This window comes from Protopterus annectens, chromosome 4.part1 (assembly GCF_019279795.1).
Source record: "Protopterus annectens isolate FY-2018-M chromosome 4.part1, PAN1.0, whole genome shotgun sequence".
Taxonomy (NCBI): domain Eukaryota; kingdom Metazoa; phylum Chordata; order Ceratodontiformes; family Protopteridae; genus Protopterus; species Protopterus annectens.
The window spans coordinates 162,932,541-162,955,400 of record NC_056734.1 but is presented as its reverse complement, the minus strand read 5'-3'; the positions used below and the strand labels follow the sequence as shown (position 1 = coordinate 162,955,400).

General features: G+C 40.2%; 1 protein-coding gene across 1 annotated transcript in view; it reads left to right on the top strand.

Moving 5' to 3' along the window:
* PRKCI (protein kinase C iota) overlaps positions 1 to 22,465 on the top strand; it is a 1,721,954-nt gene extending 1,699,489 nt beyond the window's left edge. Inside the window, exon 18 of the mRNA XM_044070065.1 lies at positions 19,444 to 22,465. Coding sequence (XP_043926000.1) covers positions 19,444 to 19,531 — 88 coding nt within the window. The 3' untranslated portion in view covers positions 19,532 to 22,465. The remainder of the gene's footprint in view (positions 1 to 19,443) is intronic.
* The last annotated feature ends 395 nt before the right edge of the window (positions 22,466 to 22,860 follow it).

Here is a 22,860-nt window from a genome sequence, read left to right as displayed (position 1 = left end):
CTTACTATGATTAGGGGTTCACATCCCCCTCCAGATAAAAGGCCAAGGCAGGAAGTTTATTATGACTCTCCTGATCAGGCTTCTGTTTCTTCAGTTTCTTCTTCTAACCAAGAATATTCTTTCCCTCCTTATGAGGATTCTGATGCTGAGGAATCCATTCCTTCAGCTTCTCCCCCTGAGGACTTCTCTTTTGGGGAAACTTTGCATGAAATGAGGGAACATTTCCACTGGGAAAAGGACAGGAGTATTCGGAATCTAAGAAAAGACTAAGGGATTTTCTTCTTCTTCCCCAACATAGACCCCTGGCTATTCCTCCTATTTTGGATATTGTGGATGATGCTTTTTCGGAGGCTAACTTAACCCCTGACTCTTTTCCTCCAGCTCCTGTTAAGCCTGACAGATATTACAGGGTTCCTGATTCCCACCAGTTTTTATACAAGAACCCTACTGCTGACCCTGAAACCATTTCTCAGGGTCCTAAGGGAGTTAAGGCCGCTTCTGCTAAAAACCCCATTCCCACTGAGAAGGATTCCAGATCTTTAGAAAGATGGGGCAAAAAAGTGTACTCTTCTGCTACTTTATCTGTTAGAGCTTTAAACTGTCAGTTTCATATGCTGAAATACCAGCAATTTCTCCTGTCTGTTTTAAAACAAAAGCTAACTTCCATTTCCGCCTGTGCAGATGATAAGGAATTACATGACTTAATGCATGCCACTGAACAAGTTGGGGAAGCATGGTTTACACTGTGGATTTGATGCCTTGGAGGCTTCTTGTAGGGCTGCTGCCTCTGGCACAGTAATTAGAAGGCATGCATGGTTAAAGGAACAAAATTTGCCAGATCAAGTAAAAGCTAAATTATTGGATGCTCCTGTTCAGCATAATGTTTTGTTTGGATCTAAAGCTGAAGAGGTGATTAAAAAGATGGAGGACAAGGCAAAATCCATGCAAACAGTTAAAGATTTCTTACAAGTACAGCCACCTACATTTAGTAGGAATTGGCCTACTAAAAATCGGTCCTTTCCCAATTCAGACAGGCCTCAGAGGGGTAGATACAGACGCTCCCGAGGAAAGCCTCAAACACAAGCCTCTTATAGACCAAGACAGTGGACTGCTTCCACCCCTAGGGGAGGAGAGGACAGGTCGCAAGCTCATAGGAAACAGACTGAATGACTCCCTCTGTTGGGCTGCAGGAACTTCTTGCCTGGAAGCCCCTCTCGGAGGAAAACTGTCTCTTTTTCACCAAAATTGGACTCATATAACCCAAGACAAGTGGGTTCTGGATGTGGTTTCAAGAGGTTACAAATTCCATTTTCATACCCTACAAAGGCCAAGCGGATGGCCAGATCTTCCAAAACATCAATGGACAGAGGCCATAAACCAGGTGGAAGCTCTCTTGGCTATGAAAGCCATAGAACTAGTTCCACTTTCAGAGATGGGACAAGGTTTTACTCAAGGCTATTTCTAGTCCCCAGGAAGCAAAATTCATGGAGACCCATTCTGGATCTGTCAGTCTTGAACACTTTTCTAGATATACCAAAATTCAAGATGCTTACTCTACAGCAGCTACTTCCAATGCTGACGAAAAATGCATGGATGGTAACTTTAGATTTAAAGGAGGCATATTTACACATTCCCATCAGGCAGGACCGCAGAAAATACCTCAGGTTCAAGGCCGGATCGAGGCACTTTCAATTCTCTGCGCTGCCCTTTGGATTGTCTACTGCGCCCAGGGTCTTCACCAAATGCCTGGCTCCAGTAGTAGCTTATTGCAGACTCAAGGGAATTCAAATTTACCCTTATCTGGACGACTGTCTTATTCAGGCAGACAGCAAGGATGTCTTACTCCAGCATCTACAGTTTGTTCAGAATCTTCTCAAGTTCCTGGGATTCACTGTAAACATAAAAAAGTCAAATTTGACACCCTCACAGTGGATAATTTTTCTGGGCGCTTCTCTAAACACAACAACCCAGATGGCATTTCTGACATACGAAAAACAGTTACAGCTGGCTTCAACTTTCAAAACCTTGGCAACTTTAACTCGGCTATCTGCAAGGAGATTCCTGCAGGCTTTGGGTTACATGGTCTCCTGCATCCTTCTCGTACCATATGCAAGGCTACATATGAGGAAAATACAGTGGTACCTAAAAAGTGTATGGTCTCCGCATTGCCACAGTTTAGACATACTGATCTCCGTCCTGCCTTGTCTTCAAAAGGAATTCCTTTGGTGGTCCAAGGCATGTACTCTAAGCAAAGAAAAACCCTTCTGTCTGCCTCCTGCCACTCAGATACTAACCACGGATGCCTCTGATTATGCATGGGGAGCCCATTTTCAGGGCAACTGTCTGCAGGGCCTTTGGACAAAGGATCAAAAGCATCTGCATATCAATTTAAAGGAAATATTAGCCGTTTAGAAAGCACTGTTGGCCTTCAGGAATCTTCTACAACCAGGACAACTACTGATACGGACAGACAACACCACAGTTATGTGGTACATAAACAAGCAAGGGGGATCTCATTCCTACCCCCTTTGCAGACTAGCCATGGATCTGTGGAACACAGCTCTAGCTTGCAATCTGGATCTTCAAGCTCAGTTTCTACCAGGAAAGCAAAACTTCCTGGCAGACAGTCTGAGCAGAAACCTTTCGGACCCACACGAATGGATGCTGGACACCGATATATTCAAGATGATAACAGCAGTCTGGGGATGTCCTCAAATAGACCTCTTTGCATCCCACCTCAATCATCAACTACGGATTTTTTGCACCAGGACTTTCCACGAACAGGCTTGGAAAGTGGATGCACTATCATTCAGTTGGAGAAACCTCTCGGGATATGCCTTTCCGCCTCTTCCTCTTCTTCCACGGGTATTATTAAAGATCAAACAGGACAAGCCCAAGATGATAATCTTGCTGGCCCCAAATTGGCCTCGACAGTTTTGGTACCCAACTCTGAAAAACCTTTGTCTGGAGCCCCCTTGGGTTTTACCACAGACTCCGAACCTTCTGTCCCAACACCAGGGTCAGGTTCTACACTCCCATGTCAGAACTCTCAGCCTGGCGGCCTGGTTAATCCAGGGTCTTTGATTCATTCTCTCCTTCCCAAGCAGGTTATGGATGTCATTTTAGAAGCCAGACGTCCTAGCACTAGAAAATCTTATGCAGGAAAATGGAAAAGATTTTGTTTCTGGATGCAGGCTCAGGATTCTGATCCTCTTCTTCCTAACATTCCTTTGATTTTACTTTACCTGACAGACCTCTTACATAAGGGTCTTTCTTTCTCTTCCATTAAGATACATGCCTCTGCTATTTCTGCTCATTGTAATACAGACCCTCCAATCTTTTCCCACCAGCTCATGAGACAGTTTCTCAGAGGAGCTAAGAACTTAAGGCCCCCTAGATCTCCTCCCATTCCTGCTTGGGATCTCAACTATGTTTTGGAAAAGCTCACCTTACCTCCTTTTGAGCCTGCTGCCACTTCTGACATCAAGTTTTTATCTTGGAAAACAGCCATCCTGTTAGCTCTGACCTCTGCCAAGAGAGTTTCAGAGTTGCAAGCTCTTATGGCTGTAGAACCTTATATTATTTTTCATCAAGACAGGGTGTCTTTAAGGACTAATCCTACTTTCATGCCTAAGGTGGTTTCCAAAGTGGCTTTAAATCAAACTATTCATTTGCCAACTTTTTTCCCCACTCCTCAAAATAAAGGGGAAAGGATCTTACATTCCTTGGATGTACACAGACAACTACGTTTTTACCTGGACAGAACCAAGGACATCAGGAAATCAGAGCAATTGTTTGTTTCTTATGCTTCTAGTTCCCAAGGTAAAGCCATTTCAAAACAGACCATTTCTAAATGGATTGCTCATGGAATCAGATTTTGCTATTCACACCATGGAAAGCAAATCCCAGGGAGTGTAAGGACTCATTCCACCAGAGCTGTTGCCACTTCCTCTGCCTTCCTCAGGGGAGTTCCTACCAAAGACATTTTGGAAGCTGCAACTTGGAGTTCAGTGCATACCTTTTCAAAGCACTACAATCTACCTCTCTACTCTAAGTCTAGGGCAGGCTTCGCTTCTGCAGTCTTGCAGGGCCTTTTAGCTGCCCCTTCTTCTTTATGACCTCCTCCCTTTCATTCTGCTTTGGGATTCTACCCTACAGTCATGACTGCAACAGTGAAACACGATGAACATAGTACAGTTGTGTACACTTACCATAAATGTAGATGTTTGAGTGTCTTCACTGTTGCAGTCTGGGTTTCCCTCCCTTCTGTCCCCTCTTATTTTTACGTTTGTGTGGTTCCTTTCTTCACCATTCTTCTGAGGTGTATTTGCAAAGGGTATGGGACCTTATTCATTTTGGGACTCCTGACATCTGGGGCAAGAAAAACTGGAGAACATGGCGTCGGCTGTCAGCTGTGTACTCCTGGCGCTCTGACGTCAGGGAGCATGGCTGAACAGCCGACGCCGGACCCAGACTTTGGGATTCTGGTCAACCGAGGACTGCCTGCCGGCAGGGGAGAACCCTACAGTCATGACTGCAACAGTGAAGACACTTGAACATCTACATTTATGGTAAGTGTACACAACTGTACTTTTTCTTACTTGTTTTCTCTCCACTGAAATCTGACAGGTATGTCTCTGGAAAGGTAATCCTTCATTCATCTGTCAATGTGAATTATATATTTTTGTTTTGAAAAAGATTATAATGTTCCTGAGGAGTGAGTGTATTATCTTCAGCTGTTCTTTTTAAATGGAATGACCTAACCAAAGTATTTTTTGAGAGAAACGAAGATATATATTGTTAAGAATCATTACTGCATAATTCATTGTATGAGTGAACATTAGCCTTTGGTAGGTGTCAGTTCAGCAACCTGCTATTTTTCAGCATTCAAACATCCTCAGCCAATCAAAATTTGAAGCATGAATGGTCAAGGAGAGGTGAATTCAATCCAGAAGACAAAAAGCTAATGGTGTCTCAAAACAGCAGGCTACATTTACACTGGCTTACAAAGTCTATAGAAAAGTGTGAGAAACTGATAAATGTAGGGTGTGCAATAGAGAACTGGAAGCAGCTGCATATCTTGTTGCTGGTTGCAATGTACTCGTGGCTTGGGAGTCTGTATGCTGAAAGGCACTGGGGATTATGTAAACACTAAAATGTACAAGTAGCCAAGAAGTTTAGGAAATGAGAATCACAAAGCATTTCTGATGATAAAGTTCTGATTACATACCATCACTCAATACCAACGATTAAGAAAATATAAAAAAGAAAATATGTAGTAGTCCAAAAAAAGGGGCAAAAGTCACATTAATCATTAAAATACCCAACATCAAGCAATTATATTGTCTTAAATACTGACAGACAGGGAAAGTCATAAAATATCAGGAATTGTAAGCAGAAATTAGAGCAATGTGGGATAAAGAGATCCAGACTGTTCCAGTAGTTGGGCAACCAGGCTGAGAGAAAAAGAATGTACAAGCCTACTTAAATATACCATTGATATGTGTGAAGTGCAGTAAGAGGCATTGTTGGGTACATAGTGGGTGCTGAGAAAAGCACTTCTGGCAAACATCAAAGAATGAAGCAATATTAATTTCTTGAACTCAAAATCATATCCTAACTCAAGAATGGGGCCAATTCTTGACAGTCTTAAAAACCTAAAACATTTGAAAAAGTTAAAAAGTATGGTTGCAGTTTTTTGTGTTGGGTCTGTTAAGGGGAGATTAGCTGTAAGAGTCTGTCCATGTGCCCTACAGTAAATACTTTTTTGATTTCATGAGTCCCTTAGTTCTGTTGCTCCTCCTGGTCAGACAGCTGGAGAAAAGACCTAACATTAAGAAAAAAGGAAGCACAAGGAGTGTCTCTTCAGAAAGATTAAAGTGGTAAAGTTTGTGGTGTCTTTGTTGCTAAAACCTACCCCCTTGCTAATGGCAACCAACAATCAGCTCTACAAAGTAAGACTGCTGCTGCATTGGCTGCTAGAGTAGGTATTCATATCCTACATCAGAGTGAAATCCACTCATTGTGTTTTGTCCTTCTTACTGTCCCATTGCTTTAAAAAGAGGTGTACTGGAAAGGGAAGCATGACATTGAGCTTGGGTTTCTTTTTAATTTCTTTTAATCCACAGGACCAGCCCATTCACTCTGCCGCAAGCATCCACACAATGCATTCATTTACTAGAGGCGAGTGCTTAGCATTCCTGAGCTAGGTGAGAGGGCCCATTCTTTCCTGCATGAACAGCCTAATTGGCCCATTCATTCCTCCATGACAAGAGTCAAGAGAAATGGTGTAGACTGGCTTGCTGGGAGAACCCCTTCTCTTTTGCAGTGGCTTTTCCAAGCTGCACAGTAGGTCTTGCCATAGGGGAGCATACCTCCACATGTTCTCTTGATTATATGCAAGTACAAACTGAAAGCTATTACTCCAAAGCTCATGCTATACAAGTGCAACAGTTAGTGCTTCTGTTAGGAGTCATTTAGGTGGTGAGCCAGAGCTGCCTCTCATCCACAGAATGGGCATGCAAGCAATGGCTGCTCAACTTCCATCTGCCTTGGAAAGCTCCATTAGGCATGCAGGCTGCTAATCAAATTCTTAATTGCCTGGGCCACAATAGGATCATTTTCCACCTACTCCACAGGAGCTGACTTCTGCTTCAGTATCTTTCCATCCTGGATGCCAGTCCCATTAGTCCAGGAGAGGAGTGGACATTAGACCAGTACAATTTTCTACTGTGGTGACTCTCCTAAGTTTCGTATATATTTACAGTTGATGACTGTTTTGGCATCTTGACAACAGATGATGGTGCAGATGTGTGTAACCAGTGTGTTGCTGTATATTGGAATCAGATACCTAACATCATTAGGGTATCGAGGGATCTGTTAGTCTCCAAACATATATCTGAGATTGTTCCTTTAGTTTCATTTAATTATGAAATGTTTGTTCAGGAGTATGTTACCTAGCTGTGACTTGATAGCTGGTCTGCAGTAGCTCCTCCTGAGCCCTCCACGTCTGATACTGTATATTGCAAAAATACGAAGACTATTTCTCTCCCTTTTCCTTTATTTCTCTCCCTTTTCCTTTTTGAGGTTTTAAGCTGCTTACCTTTCACTGATCAAATTACTTTGATTCGGCACAGCATGTGGGTATCAGGATTATCTTGTCTCTCTCTGTCCTTCACAATGTCTCCCTAAAGTGGAGAGTCTTTTTAATGAAAGGTCATTTTAAGTAAAATATTAGAGTCCCCCCCAATGATCTATCCAAGAGCTGATTAAGACTAATGGCTTAAATGACTGCCATTTCTTCTACCTTGGTGGTGTGCAAGGATTTGTATACCAACTTCAAACTTTAGAGCCTGAATAGCATCTACCTGCTCTGGAAAAAGTCTGTTTGACTCTGTAGAGTTCAGGGGCAGTTTAAATGCCTGTATTAGAATCTGTTGGCTGACCATGAAGTATACCTTAGCTGTACAAAAGGAGTCTAAGAAAGCTGCAAATCTCAACACCTTATCGAATAACAAAGTAGTATCATTCAGTGGTTCAGCACAAAGATGCAGAATTCTGCACCCTGGGTATTAGAGCTGCTGATTACTAGACCCACACGATGGAGTACCAGTGAACACTTTGACACAGATAGATAAGCCAAGCTTTGAGCAAGGTTATGTATCCCCGAGGAAGAAAAATTCAGGTTTATACTCTGATGATTAAGAGGCTTCCCACATTATTAAGTGTGGTTTAGATATAGTGGGCATTCTTCTGAAACTGACATTAAAAGGTATACATTACTTAAAACATACCCATTTCCAAATGACATAATCAGGCTTGTCCTTTTGGATTTTTTTCTCCAGTTTCAGAAAGTTTTGAACATCTGGACTCAAAAGAGCAAGAGTGAAACTGAGTTTCATCATAAGGTCATTGGTGGAGTTCAATTCCTTATATCAGAGAATTAGATGCTGTCAGGCATCTGTACTGTTCTGACATTAAAACTGCCAAATATCCTAGAGTGGAACTGGTTTCCCCTAGTGTGATGAGGATGCCAGTAGGGTTTTTGATAGAAAAGGAAGAACATGGTCTTCAAACATTGAGTTGTAAGTCTACTATCTCCTTCCAGGCAACTTGGAGAGGGCAGGAAATACCTAATTTGGGAATGTCTTTATTTTTTTTTCTAATTACTAGTTTAATTTGATTGTTTACAGTTATTGCTTTGTTGCTGTATTTTTGGTGACTTTTTTCCCCCCTGAGAGATGTCACCGCTCCCAGAAAGACCACAAAGTATCCCGAATGAAGAGAAATTGCACCAAGAGATTACTATTTTCATAGCCATTTTTATTGGGGTCAAATGTCTGGTTTCCTTTTGTGAGATGTTTAGCAGTTAGACTTTGCTCTGGGCTTTTCTAAATCATAAAAAATGCCTAGTGCTAGTCCAGTGCCTGCCCCTCCCCCAGCTGAACAAACCTCCCCAGGCAGATGGAAGTAAAAAAGAAAAAAAATGGGAACAACATTAAACCTAATTAAGTCTCCTAGCAGGAGATATAAATCTTTAGTGGGGACCTTGAGAGTGTTTACTCTGGAAGACACATTTGAGAGCACCTCTTTTAAACTAGATTAAATCCAGTTTTATGAGCATAGTAACAACCCCAGTTGTGGCTTCCCATGGACAAGCAAGAGGTTCAAAATTAGCACCAGTGCTTAGTTTCGTTCATGATAATGGTGAAAACAAGGTGCTAGACTGATTTGGCAAGAAAAAGTATGCTTGTTCATTCTGTGAATTAGAGTTAATTGGCAAAAATGATCAAGATAATGACAACTTCATACTCATTAAAAACAGTCAAAGTTTACTCACTGTTACTAGATTCCCCTTTAGATCTCTAATTTTTGAAAGGACCATTTCTAAGACTGCCCCAGCTGCCTAGAATTCACTCACCAAAAAAAAAAATATGTATGTATGTGTCTTTCGGCTTTTCCCGGTTAGGGGTCGCCACAGTTCCGGAACTCCAGTCTGCTAATGATTGGCAGCAGATTTTTACGTGCCGAGTTGCCAGCTCTGACGTACAACCTTCAACGAAGGTATGCCCATTCACACATGTCTCCACACAGAAGACGCTGTAGCTGAGAATCGAACAGGACAACATCTTACTGTGAGGCGACAACGCTACCGCAGCACCACCACCGCAGTTACCAAAAAAAAAAAAATATATATATATATATATATATATATATATATATATATATATATAAAGACCTGTTATTGCCATCCTTTAATTTAAAAACATAAGTCAACACTTCCGAGTGTTGTCATTGTACCTGCTTTTTAGAAATGGTAGGTGTGTTAAGGGGTATTCAGAAGTGAATAGCATTATGGGAAAATGTACTTAATTAGATGAGTTGCTTTGTTAAACTGACCTACCTTCACCAAGTGTGGCTTAGATGTGCATCTAAATGAATGTTGCACTGAAGGTAGGACAGTGCAGGAAAGCACCCAGTCTCGTTAAGTGGAGCTTTGCACGTCACTACTCATTTTGGAATATACCTCATTACTGCCTTGTGTAACTAAAAGATGCTGCACCATTTGCTGTCTCTCAGATGTGGGTTGACAAAGCTTTATTAAGAAAATTTGAAAAGACTTCATGATGTTGCGCTTTTTTTTTTTTTTTACCTTGTAGCTTTTTACCTCTTAATTATGTGCTGTGGATTTGCTTTGTATTGCTTTTTGAGTCTTGTACTAGTTCTGCTTTACTTTATTTTCAAAATTATCTCTATGTTTAGAAATTGCATATTATATGTGTTTAATTAACATATATTATACCATGAGCCAGGGTTGTGCTTGAAATGTGTTTTGTTACCAGTCCACCTGCCTGGTTAATAAATAATTTAAAACAACTAGATAATAAGACTGGAGATGTAACAAGTGAAACCCTGAACACTGTATGCCTGACTGAGGATCCACTCCCTAGCAAAAGGTAAGGAGCATTTCATATGTGCCCATTTGGGTAAGATTTATTTTTTGAGACAAAATAGATTTAAAAAATGGAGAACTCCATCAGGCAACTTTTTCCCTACACCCATTCCTAAATATAGCAGAAATTACCCATGTAAACATAAACCCTTTTTACTGAAGGCATTCAGTGGCAGAACAGTTCAGGCAAAGAAGAGCCTTTCAGAAGAAACAAAAATGAAGCAGAGGTAGTTGGTGAGGCAGACAACATTGCGGTTCAGGTTTATTTCGGTGCTTTTCACAAATCACCGTTAACATTGTTAAAAGCATGTAATGTAAGCTGCAAGCAGTAAACAGAAACACTAAACTAGAAGAGCACTAAAATGACTAAAACCACGTTTAATCTAGAGTAGAACTATGTATGTTTTTTCAAGTGTTAAGTTTTAAATAATTATTAGCCGTTAGCAATGAAATATACATTTCTATGCCGCAGTGGTGCAGCGGTAGCATTGTTACCTCACAGTAGGAGGTTCTCCCGTTCGATCGGCTGGAGTGCGGGGAGTGCCTTCTGTGTGGAGTCTGCATGTCATCCCCGCAGTTTGGTGGCGTTCGAAAGGCATGCATAAATGGGCGTGCCTTCATTGAAGGTTGGGCGTTGAGCTGGCACCTCGGCGTTCGTGAAAATCTACTGCCAATCATTAGCGGACCGGAGTTCCACTGTGGCGACCCCTAACCAGGAAAGGCCAAAAGACAAAAACAAGCAATGAAATATACATTTGCCTTATTGTACTGAGAAAAGGAGATATAAAGCTAGATATCATAAGCATAATAGTTGTATGCTAAGCCTGTCTTCCTCATCAGAGCTCCCAAAATGGCATGGTAGGGGCCCAAGAGCAAGTCACGTAGTACTCCACACTCCAGAGGGAATGAGGTAGAAGTGTTTAAATTCGAAGGTGCTTACTAAGTACAATCAGGAATTTCAGACAGAAACCACTCAACGACTTCAAGAAAGAAACTAAGTAAGATTGCAGCCACTCAATCAAGATGCCATGTTCAGTAGTATTAGATGCTGCAGAAAGATCCAGCAAGACCAAAATAGAAGTACTGGTCTGTGAACATCAGGAGAAGATTTACTATTCAATTAAGAACATTCTGGGTACTATGGTGAAAGTGAAACGTGGACCGATGTTGAACCTCCCAACTTTGAAAACAGGCATTTGGTTATGTTTGTAAGCACAAACTCTGCAGTATAGTTATAAGCAAGCCTTTTATATAAGAGTATGAAATCATATTGATCTATCAACAAACATTTCTTCAACTGCAAATAGATTGAAAAAAAATTGGGCCATAGCACCTTTCAGCAAACCTCCGTGGTAATTTCTTTTTCAGTGGGGCAAGCACCTCTGCACCTCCTATGTGGGAGGATCTCCCCACAACCTGCAAACTTTTATATATACCTTTTCTGCGGTCGCACAGCAGTGAAGAAATGGAAAACTCCACTATCATCGAAAGGTGTTTTAGCACAAATTTGTCGGTCAGCTGGCGATTAAAAAAACACCGATTGATATCTTGATTGCATCTTCAGATTATTTAGTAATAAAACTAACGCACACTTATTTTAGTAAGGAACACTGCATATGGCAAAGCTCTAATGATCGCAAGTGATATTTTTTTTCAAGTCAACATAGAATACGACTCCTGAAGTAGACACCCACCAACCAGTGGAAAACATGTCTGTTTTGAAATACACAGGATTTTAGACAAGAGAATTACTGAGATCATCTTCATCCAGTCCTGACTTCCACATCCATTTAGAATTTAGAGATGGTGTCATGCCTGTTTGTTGGCATTCCATGGTTTTTGGTTTTATTCAACACTCCTCTGTGCTGACAAAGTGGTCGTTGCTACATTCTGTTTGTGAGCAGCCAGTGTCTCCTTGTGCTATCCCATGCAAATTTACTTCCTTAGTTCACTGTTTTAGTATTCCAGTACTATTGTGTTATCTTGCTGCTGTAACCTGATATCCAGTGGGGGTACCAAAGCCAAAACACTGTCCGTACAGCCATACATCTGACATATAACTTAAGCTCATGGGCATAATGGTGCATAAGTGGACTTATGAGCATAATGTCACCAGATTTTTTTTGCTGTCAGCCTAAACTCGGGTCTTGCACCCTTCTGTTTTTTCATGTGGTCTTTGGTGTTACCTTTGTCTTTGCTTATTCAGACAATTGTCCCATTGGGGAAGCTTCCTTTTTTTCTTGAACTTTGGTGGCTAAATCTGTTAGATGTCAGCTAAGAGAGGGAAGTGTGATTGTGGTAGGTAGATTCCCTATAATGACCTGCATTGCCAGTGCTTGTTTTGTCTTTTGGCAGAACATGATTATAAGAATTGTCATGTTTGTCAGTCGTTTGTCCTGAAAACCCTGTGTATGTATCTTTTCTCACAGCTAAATACCTATTTTGAAATGCAGCACTTTAAGCGCCTCATCTAGTCCAAAATGTTGAAACCTTTGACATCGACGTTCTTGCTTTTTTCTAAAAAGAAAAATGGCCTACGCCTGAAACATCATGTGCCCAGTCGGACTTGAACATAACCACTGAGCCATTACAAGAATCCACAGTACACCTGATCACTTCTCAAGTTACCACTTCTGCAATCTCACCCGATGACAGTATGGCATCTGATTATTATATATTCTATACAGTTAATCATACTGATATGGTTGAGAAGGGGAACCAAGCCTTATTATTTCTGAGGGACCAGAGGACATACCTCAAATCCTTATTAAGGAAGAGGTGCTTGGATCTTTGAGGTGTGTCAGAGGTTGGATCTGCCTCGTTTTGTAAAAGCAGACGTCACCCTTAAGAAGAAAGAAAGAAAAAATGAGTGTTTCTCCATCCCAAGATGCCTTAAGAAGAGGAATGGATGGAATTTTCACAAGGATTATAGAAGGCCATTTTGCCTCTAAAACCTTCCTTCCTTTCTTTGTTTCATGTCTTCCTCTCCTCCCTCAGAAGAGAGAACAATATGAATCCCCCTCTGAGGAGGAGGAGGAGGAAGAATCTGATTCTGATGAATAACTCTAAAGCATTTTTTTCTTGGATTCATTCCCCAGGCTGTTTGGCTTCAGATGGTAAAAACACATTATCCCCTGACTCTCCTATTGGGGAAATCTTCTTTGGGGAAACGTGCAGAAGAGATATTATAATTTGTTGGAGGTAGGAACTTCTAGCCAACACCTCCTCCTCCAGTTTTGGAGGCTTTTCTTAATGCCTTTGCAGTCACTTCTTCACCTGACTCCCAGCCACCAACACCCTCTAAAAGGCCTGATAGGTTTTGAAGAGTGCCCAAGGATCTAAAATTCCTATATAAAAATCCTTTGGCAAACCCATACATTTTTTTTCATCTCCACTGGCAAGCCTTTTTAACTGTTACTTGCTGCTACAGACAGTGACAGTAGGGTCATAGGCAGATATGGAAAGAAGCACACGTATATCACTTTGCCCTTCAGGGCATTGGATTATCAAACCCAAATGACAAAATGTCTATCTGTTCTTGGGGAATTAGACAAGACATTGACTAACCCTAATGCTACTGAAACAAAACAAAAGGTTGTTTCTGTGGTGAATAAGGCTACTCAGTTGGCCAGACATGTCATGAAATGCAGCTGTGATACAATGGAAGCTTCTTTCAGAGCAGTTGCTACTGGATCTGCTATTGGAAGATTTTGTATGGCTTCCTTCCCAGTCCCTTCTTGATGATATCAAAGCTAAGCTTTAGGCTCCCACTTAACAGGGACCTACTGTTTGGCCCTACTGCAGCAGACATTTTCATATCCCAAAAAAGTAATGCATGATTTCAAGCAATTTTTTTTCACCTCAGTTTGCATGTATCAGAGGAGCTATCTGGCCAAGCCCACTTCCTCTTCTTGTAAAGAGACAAAATGTGCACAGAACGTCAGGAAAATGCCAAGAAAAAGATTTAAAAACCAATCCCACTAGAGACTCCATGTGGGAAACACTTTTCCAGACAGATCAGCCTGACTACCACCCTTCCCCCTTCAGTGTACTCCTTCACCTGTCAGAAATGCTATCCTCCTCCTCCCCCCTTTCAGTTTGGCAGCTCATCACTTCAGACAGTTGGGTTCTTTCTTCTATTCAACAAAGCTACAAAATGACTTGGAAAGAAATGTCAGCCTTCAAAGGTATTCCACCTCCTCCTGCCAACCAGTCGTACCGTCTCCCTGCTATTTTACAGGGCCTTTGCGACCAAGGTACCATAGAATCTGTGCTACTGCTCCGTCTAATAAAGAACTTCAGTTCCCGGCTTTTCCTTGTACCCAGAAAGGAAGGAGATTGGAGACCCATTCTGGACTTGTCTCGCCTCAATACCTGTTTTCAAGCTATCTCTCTTTTTTTTTTTTTACTGTTTTCCCTTCAAACCCTTCTACCTTTTATCTTACCCCAAGCTTTCTGTTATCCTTGGATTTGAAAGGTGCATACCTTTACATTGTCATTCACCCTTCTTACAGGAAATTCCGCAGGTTGTCGGTTGTCGCTTGTTCATCATTCTTTCACTTCTCTGTTTTACCCTTTATCCACAGCTGACAGAGTTTTCATCAAAAGTCTAGCTCTAGCTATTGCCTTTTGCAGGACTCTGAGAATTCAGATATTCCCATACCTTGTTGACCTTATAGTATCTCAGGAAGACCTGTTAAAGCATCTTAACTTTACTATGTCCTTACTGCAGAGACTGATCTTCGTGATCACGCTAAAAAAGATGTCCTTGACCCCTACATAGGCTCTAGTGTTTCTAGGTTGCAGGCAGGACACATGCTGCATGCAACACTTTCTACCACAGCAGAAGGTGCAGACACATAGCATGTACTTCCAGTCTCTCCTTCCTCTTCTGCCTTGTTCTGCAAGGGAAATTTTAAGGGCTGTGGTGTTCATGGCAGTTTCCATTCCCATGATTCCCTATGTCACATTTCATTTGAGAAAGATCTGAAGTCTCTCTGGTCTCAGCGGTGTCACCCATTGGACACTTGGATTCCATAACTTTGTTTTCTGAAAAGAGAATTAAACTGGTGGATCTCATAGCTACGTGTGAATCCAGGAGTAGCATTCAAACCAATTGTTCCCACTCAGAAAATGCACACAGATGAACTAGATCTAGCTTTGGGGTGCATGGACAGGTTCCTTAACAAGGATTAGTGGTCTACCACACAGGAAGGATCACGTTATACATTATTGTGAAACAATTGAAATCACTCATTCAGGCTGTGCAGGTGTTTTAACCCTACTGGAAGTCATGTCCTATCAGATTTTCCACAGACAGCACAACAGTCATGTGGTGTATAAGCAAGGCGGGGGAGGTGTCTTACCAGCTATGCAGACTGTCGCTTCTAGAGTGGGGAAAAAACTGTAAAAGCGAATCTGTCCCTATAAGCAGTTTTCTCTCCATCCGATCCCAGTGATTGGTCCTTTTGTCTTAGCAACTTTCTGAATCTCTTCCTTGTCCGAGAAAGAAAAGTGCTTTATAATAATGCCATTAGCTTGTACATTCAGTATAGGTGATCGAGTCTGTAGAGTCCAGTGATGCTTCTGTGTCTGGGAGTGGATTGGAATGTCAAGTCCAGAGTTAGAAGGAATCTTGTTCTACAGACAGGCTTGCAGACTATGGCCCTCCTCACCTTCTGACAACCTAGATACCTATAGGTTGTTACAATGAACCCTGTTCTCCTTGCATGGTCTTTTCTTGATAGTAGAGTCTTTTTTCTCTTTGCAGGAGAGTAGTGTCTTGTTTCAGCATGAATTAAACATTGTTCTATTTCTGGTAACCTGCAATTTGTATCAAAGAATGTTGACTTTCTGGGCTTCAGTTACATCTTCAGACATCATAGCCTTTGGAGCCAAATAGTGCTACTTGTAGGTCTTTTGTAGTATAATAGGCACATTTCTGATGTCCACGGTCACTTCCGTTAATGTCCAACACATTTTTTTTGTGGGGAAGGAAGATGTTTTTGCAGTTAGTTTTCTGTGAGAGCCATAGTGGAACTGTGTCATGGGTGAAAATAGGTCCAGGTACCAGCCCACTTACCTAGTACTCCTGCATTTGGAAAACATCCATGTCTGCATAATTACCAAAACTCTGTTTAAATGCAAAGAGAGCACTCCCTGTATGCAAGGGTTTTCTGCTTTTCATGCCTTCAGACCCAGTGGCAATTGTGGTGGGTCAGGGAACATATTTTCTTCAGGCAGATCCCTAGAACTCAAAAGCTGGAATTAATTGAACTACATGGCACTCTAGACAAGATTATCAGCTAATAGTTTGTTTCAGAACATCTTTTTTGTCCCCAGTGAACATGTAAGGTTTCTCAGTGTACTAAATGTTCTCTCTGCTTTGTTTTGGGTGACTTTAACTACCCTTCAGTAAACTGGGACACCTATGCTTTCAATGTAGTAAGTGACCAAAAATTCCTAGGCTTGAGCAGTTGGTAAACAAACCTACTCAGTGCACTGTGTTCTTGACATGGTTGTTAGAAATATAGCCACCTTTTGCACAACTCCTCGTCTTGCATCTCCTTCCTCAGTGAAGTCTAACCATAAAGTTTGTGACCTTCTCCTTTAAACTCCCATAAGCTCACACAGCAACCCCCACTGCACTTGAGGTTTAAAAATATGCCAACCTCCATCTACTCTGTGGCAAAGTATCAAAATGTACCAGTGATTACACGTTTCCTATTCCTGATACAGCAGCAAACTTCACTAAAGAATTCAACACCCATTTAGAAAATGTCTAGAGGTGTTAGAGTCCCTAGTAGAATCAAGTGACATGAAAATGCAAAAAACAAAGCAAGCTGGCTGTCCACAGCCATAAATAAGCTATATAACAAAAGTTTATTAGATCCAAAAATCACTCTTATCAATGATTATCTCAAAAGTATTGCAAAAAAAAAAAAAAAAAACTGAAGAACACTATATCAGGTCCACAAAAGGAGCCCGTGAACTTAGTCCTTCTTTAGCGATGTTAGAAAACTAAAAACAGTGCCCTCTTTTGTTCTGAACTTATTCATAATGACTTGCTCTTTTCTGACCCAGTAGACATTGTCAATATCTTTGTAAACAAGTTTACTGCCAACTTTACAATCCAAGACTTCTTTTCAAAGCCCCGAAATATCTGAATCCCTTACTCCCTGAATTATTTATAAAGATCGTTTACTGAAAGTGCTAATTCAGATCAAAAATACCTCCTCCTTGGGAATTGATAATATACCTCATTGTTTAATAGTGTTAAAAATGCCCTTGTGGAGGTGTTTCGTAAACTGTAACTTTAGTGTAGCTACTCATTTTTTCTCTGTGGGGCACAGCATTAGTGATGCCCTTCCGTAAAGGTGGCCTTACAACCTATCAGCTTTATAAGCTTCATCTGCAAAGCCATGGAATGTGTTATAACTGACCTCAGAAACTGTGATATGAATCTTATTAAACTTGACCCGCAGCAATTTGGCTTTGAAAAGGGTAGATGCTGTCTATTTAACCTGATACATTTCTTTGAAAAGGTTATGAGTACTGTAGATGGTGGCCATGTAACACACTTTGTATATCTTAACCTGGCCAAAGCCTTCAGCGCCATTCTTCATGCTAGCATCTTATAAAAATTTATTTGTAGTAAGGTGGATAGCAAACTGGCTGAACGACAGAACCCACACAGTTCGAGTTGCAGGTGCCTCATCAGAAAATATGAAAGTGGCCAGCAGTGTCATCCAGGGCTCAGTGCCATGAATAGTAGAATAGTACTTACTTCTCAGATCGGCAAGTAGAGGGCCAAGACCTCTGGCTAATAATGTTTGCAGATGACTGCAGAGGTGAGATTAAGTCACGTTATGACACTTAAACCCTCCAGAATGAAAACTCTGTAGTAAATTATTGGTGTACTAAAAATGTGCTCAAACTAAATCCTACAAAGTGTAGTATCATTACTTTAAGATGACAGCTCTTTCCCTCATCATACAGTATAGACAACACACCACTACAAAACAAAAAATGTAGTCAGGGACCAACATACTCGAGCTGATAGTTTCCTCTCTTTTGACCACCATATGACAGTGGTTGTCAGGAAGTCCTTTCATTTAGCCCAGCTAATTTCCAAAGGAATGGCGTCAAGATCTAAAGAGGTAGTCATTCCCTTGTACTCAAGTGCATTGATCAGACCAGCTATCTGGTACAGTGCCCCCCTTTGGGGATGTATCTTACTAAACCTATCAAACAGTTAGGAAGACCTCAAAGGTTCCTTACTGAAAAGCTTAGTTCTAAAGTCCTGAGTTACAAAGAGAGGCTGAATGCTCTCTCTTTTTTACAGTTTCGACGTTTGAGGGAAGATCTGTCTGTCTCACTACCACACCATCAGAGACCCAACTGTTCTGGACCTCCTGTTTCTTCAAAAGTGAAATATTTCCACTAGTGTGGAGCCAGGGACCTAAATCTTCGTCAGCAGATAAATAAAGCATGTTGGAGGGACACATCTGTATCCCAGCACCTGCAAAACCTCGGGAATAAACCTCCCCAGCATCTCATGCAATGTAACTCACCATCTTCCTTTAAACATAAACTGGATGCCTGCATAGATATCCACAGATTTATTTTGGTATTAACTGGTATGGCCCTCCTGGAGAAAGGAGGGTGACCTTGGGGGGAGAGTACTTGCACATGAGGTGAATAGTCATGGGGCTCAGTGGGTTTGGAATATCTGTGACTTAAAGTTAAGAATGCAGAAAAAAACAGAAGCAAAATTAATAATCTGTTCTCATGGTAAGTACTTTACAAATCTGTACTGTGAGTGTTTACACTTTTTACATATACCAAGGGCTTATTTTGCTGGTCACTCTTAGCTGCAGCTCACAAAGAAAAAGGAAGCAAGACACCTTTGCTGCCAAACGTATTTTTTTTGTTTTGTTTTTTTAACTGATGAAGACTTGTAGGATGTGGTGATTGCCCGAGAAGTGGTACAATGCAGTTGTGAATACAGAGAAAACCAGATGGATGTCACATCTGTGGTGTGGTAGTTATTACCTTGCACATCAAGTTAATTGGCAAGCAGCATATAGTTGTAGATGATTTCTTTAGTAAGGTGCTGTCTCACAAGTATTTATTTCCCTGGCCTGAGACTGAAATGGGCCCAAAGGGATCAGTGCTCTATCCCAGTTTGCAAATTCACAATAAATACAAGATGTAAAGTATTTACCTTATCTAAGAGTGTCAGTGTTTTTTTTAACTAGCTAACTAACTGTTAGGATGTCTTTATTTGTAGATAGTATAGGAACACATTGGGATCTTGTCTGTGGCTTTTCACTTGTGTATCCGCCTAGCCTGCTTAGTTCATTGTAAACAGTATTTTACAACAGTGTGAACGGAAAAATCTTGCTGTATTTGTAACAAACAAGTATGTTTGTATTTTATTGGAAAATCTTGCAGTATTTAAAACAAAACACTTTTTATTATTTTTGTAGTGACATCGTAAAGAAGATTGACCAGTCAGAATTTGAAGGCTTTGAGTACATTAACCCTCTTTTGATGTCTGCAGAGGAACACGTATGATGGATTGATATCAGTGTGGTGTGGCACAGTTATAATTCGTTTTCTTTCTGCATGGCTAAACAACTTGTAGTTGAAATGTTTTAGAAGGCCTAAAATTGGCCTTCATTTCTGAGTTTTCATTCGGAGTCATCTCTGTTTAGCCTGCAACCTGTTCACTACGCAACACAATGTATTCTATGGATGGCAAACCTTCAATGATTATGACCCAGAGTGAATGTTTATACCATTCTCTTTGGGAACAGTTATGTTTTTACTTTTGAGGCTGATAATATACCCTTGAACTACACATGAAAACAAAAGTCTGAAAGCTGCTTCATATCCATATTTATCAGATAAGTATACCAGAACCGGAGGGATACTTTAAAGAACTGTGACACACAAGAAACATTTCAAATACTGTATAGTGTCTGGCATTTGGTTCTGGCAGTGCTTGAAGTAATGAAACACATTTTCTATAAATATATGTATGTATTTGTGTAAATAATGAAAATTGTAAGCCTGACATTTTCACTTAAGTGCTTGAGTAGTAGGTACATCGTATGGGTTAAACTGGCACTAATTCACTAGGGTAATGCTGTTTGTATTGTGACCCAGCTTAAAAAGTTGCCCAAGTTTTTTTTTTAGTTCATACTGAACTCTCAGTCCAGTGTGCTGGTTAATTTACCAGTGGAACACTTAGCTAACCAGTGTGCTGAGTCATTATGTCACTGGTTGGTGACAGCCCAGTTTAATGTGAAATCCTGGTGTTTTTTACTTTCATGTATTTCAACAGAGGCATTCTTAATGCATCCCTGTCCATGTTGACTGCATTTGCTATACTAAGAGATTAGATGAATTTTCAAAATGAACTACAGAAATTACTTAAATTATTGCTTAAGCTGCACTTTTATAGAGTGGAAAATGGGACTGTCTGTTTTAGCATGTTGTACAAGAAGCATTGCAGGTTACTATTACTGTGTTAAGTTTGCTTTATACTATGTAGTCTTGACAGACTTCTGGCAAGCTGAATTACTGTTAGTAATAGTTCCAGTTTTAATTTACTTCAGCAAATTTTTGATGTGTGTATGTTTGTGCATGCCCATGTATGTATGTTGTCCATTACACCACTCTGTTAATTCCCACACTAGCACTGCTCCCAAGTTAACCTTAGGGTGGAGTCCTGCTCAGAATGAATTAATCTATAAATTCAAGTTGTGTAGCTGGCACAGTAACTGGTGAGCTCCAACAGCCATTGTAGATTGACTGAGTGAATGCATCTTGTCCTGCCATCCCTAAGGTTTGAACACCATTCCCAAAGCCTTTGTTGTACAGGTGAAGTAGAACTAACTACCTTAGCTCCAACTTGTGCTGTTTGTTGCAAAGCTGCACCCCCCCCTAGTGTAAGCCCTGACTTTTGAACAATGCCAGCTAATCTCCCCTAGCTCTGCCTTTTATGACCTGCATTACTTCTGACTTACTCGAGCTCTTTGTCTTCAGGCTGTGAGGAAGACCTGTTATTTGTCTTTGTTTAAAATGTTTAGAAAGCTGTGGAATTGGGTATTCTTAATTTGTTCTGTGACTTTTTGAGCTGGTTTCACGTCATCAGGGGTGCCATCTTAATATTTTTCATGGGTAACATAAAGCATGTCAAGTGCCAAAGCTTCCCTTTCCTTGTTTACTTTGTCATGAATTTTAGAGTAGCTATATAGAAATACTGTATGAAGAAGAACCCAAAATGTTTAAGTCTTTAAGCATTGTAGTGTATACATTTTTAGGCATCACCCTTGTATATCTGTCACTTCTGATTGTATGTACAAATATGCAGATGAATGTTATTGGATCTGATAGCAGAGTCTGTTATATAAAGTAAGGCTGGGGATAATGCTTTGGGTTTTCTTTAAAAGAAGGCAGCAGTTTATTTCCTAAGATTTTACTAAGTGTTTTGTTATTTTTAATGTTGCATTTAAATAGTATATACACAAGTTTGACAATGTTAGAGAAAGCAGTTAATTCATATTGCTGACATTTTGGTTTTGAAATGGTTACATAGCTAATAACTCCAAATGTAAAGCAAGACTTGTTTGGAGTTAGTTTTACTTTGGCGATCTTGAGTTTTTTGAAGATCTGACATTTCTGTCTAGTTAAGTCCAGGAATCTAGTGAAACAAGCTGAATTAGTGACAGTTGCATTACATCTTTTACTCATTGCTAGTTTAATGTTTTTAAGTAATAATCAGTTTTAAAAGTAATGTCAGCACAAAAATGTTTCCTATATTTAAGAACGGATATTAACATGTGTGATTAGGAGGTGATCTGACTCTTTTTTGCATGTTTTCTTTAGTTGTAAAGAACAACATATTCAGATCTTCTGACTGCCTACTCTAGTACAACACAATGCTTATTCATGTATAGCCTTATCCAACAAGTTAAATGTACTCATTTTTTTCAGTCATCATTCATCTTAAAGATAATACTAACTACAGGACAGATCTAGTTTCAGTGATGTAAGTGGTTACACACTGGATTACTATGCCCAATAGTCACTCTTTTACTGGTATTTGCCATGTGTTAAATGACCGCTAAGTTTACTCTATTAGCAAGTAGTATCTACATTTTACTGAGAAAACTGTGTACAATGGTTGTCACTTGGAGATGACGTTACAGCATCTGATTTATCTTAAACTAGATCTGTCTTGAGCTAACACAATTTTTGGTCAGTCTGTTTAGTCACATTTGGTATCTTATATTTCCGTATGGAAAGTGGGGTATTTTATATCGTTTGTACCAGTAATACTTTTATTTTGTATGTTGCATTGAACATTGCCTTCAATGTCATTTTATATGCACCTTTCAACACACATTTTATAATTCTATGATCTGGGTAACTTGTATATTTTGACTTGTAATTTGCTTTAAATTTCACTTTAGGGGAAAACAAATTAAACAGTTACAAATTCCTCAGTTCATTTCGTCCATAGAGGAAGTTCAGGCTCTGCTTTGATAACTTCAGATACAAAAAAGGTGTTCACTTCAGATGTATGATTCTACCTAGAAACTCTTCAGGAATCCTGAGAAGCCGAAATATTTTAAAATGTTAAGTTTTACAGATGTGTCTTTATTGTCAGACGACATTTGGGGTAACCGTAATTGGTGATTAGGTGATCAGTCATGTTCCTGAAAAATTATAAATATTGTTAGAAAAAGTTGGAGAAAATGCACACTACCTTTACAGCAGATATTGTTACGATGAAATAAAACTTGAACTTTTGACTGAGGCTTAGTCCATAACTGCTGTGTTGTTAAAGGTTGCATTAAACCAATGTACACCCTTCTCAACTACAGCCTTACCTA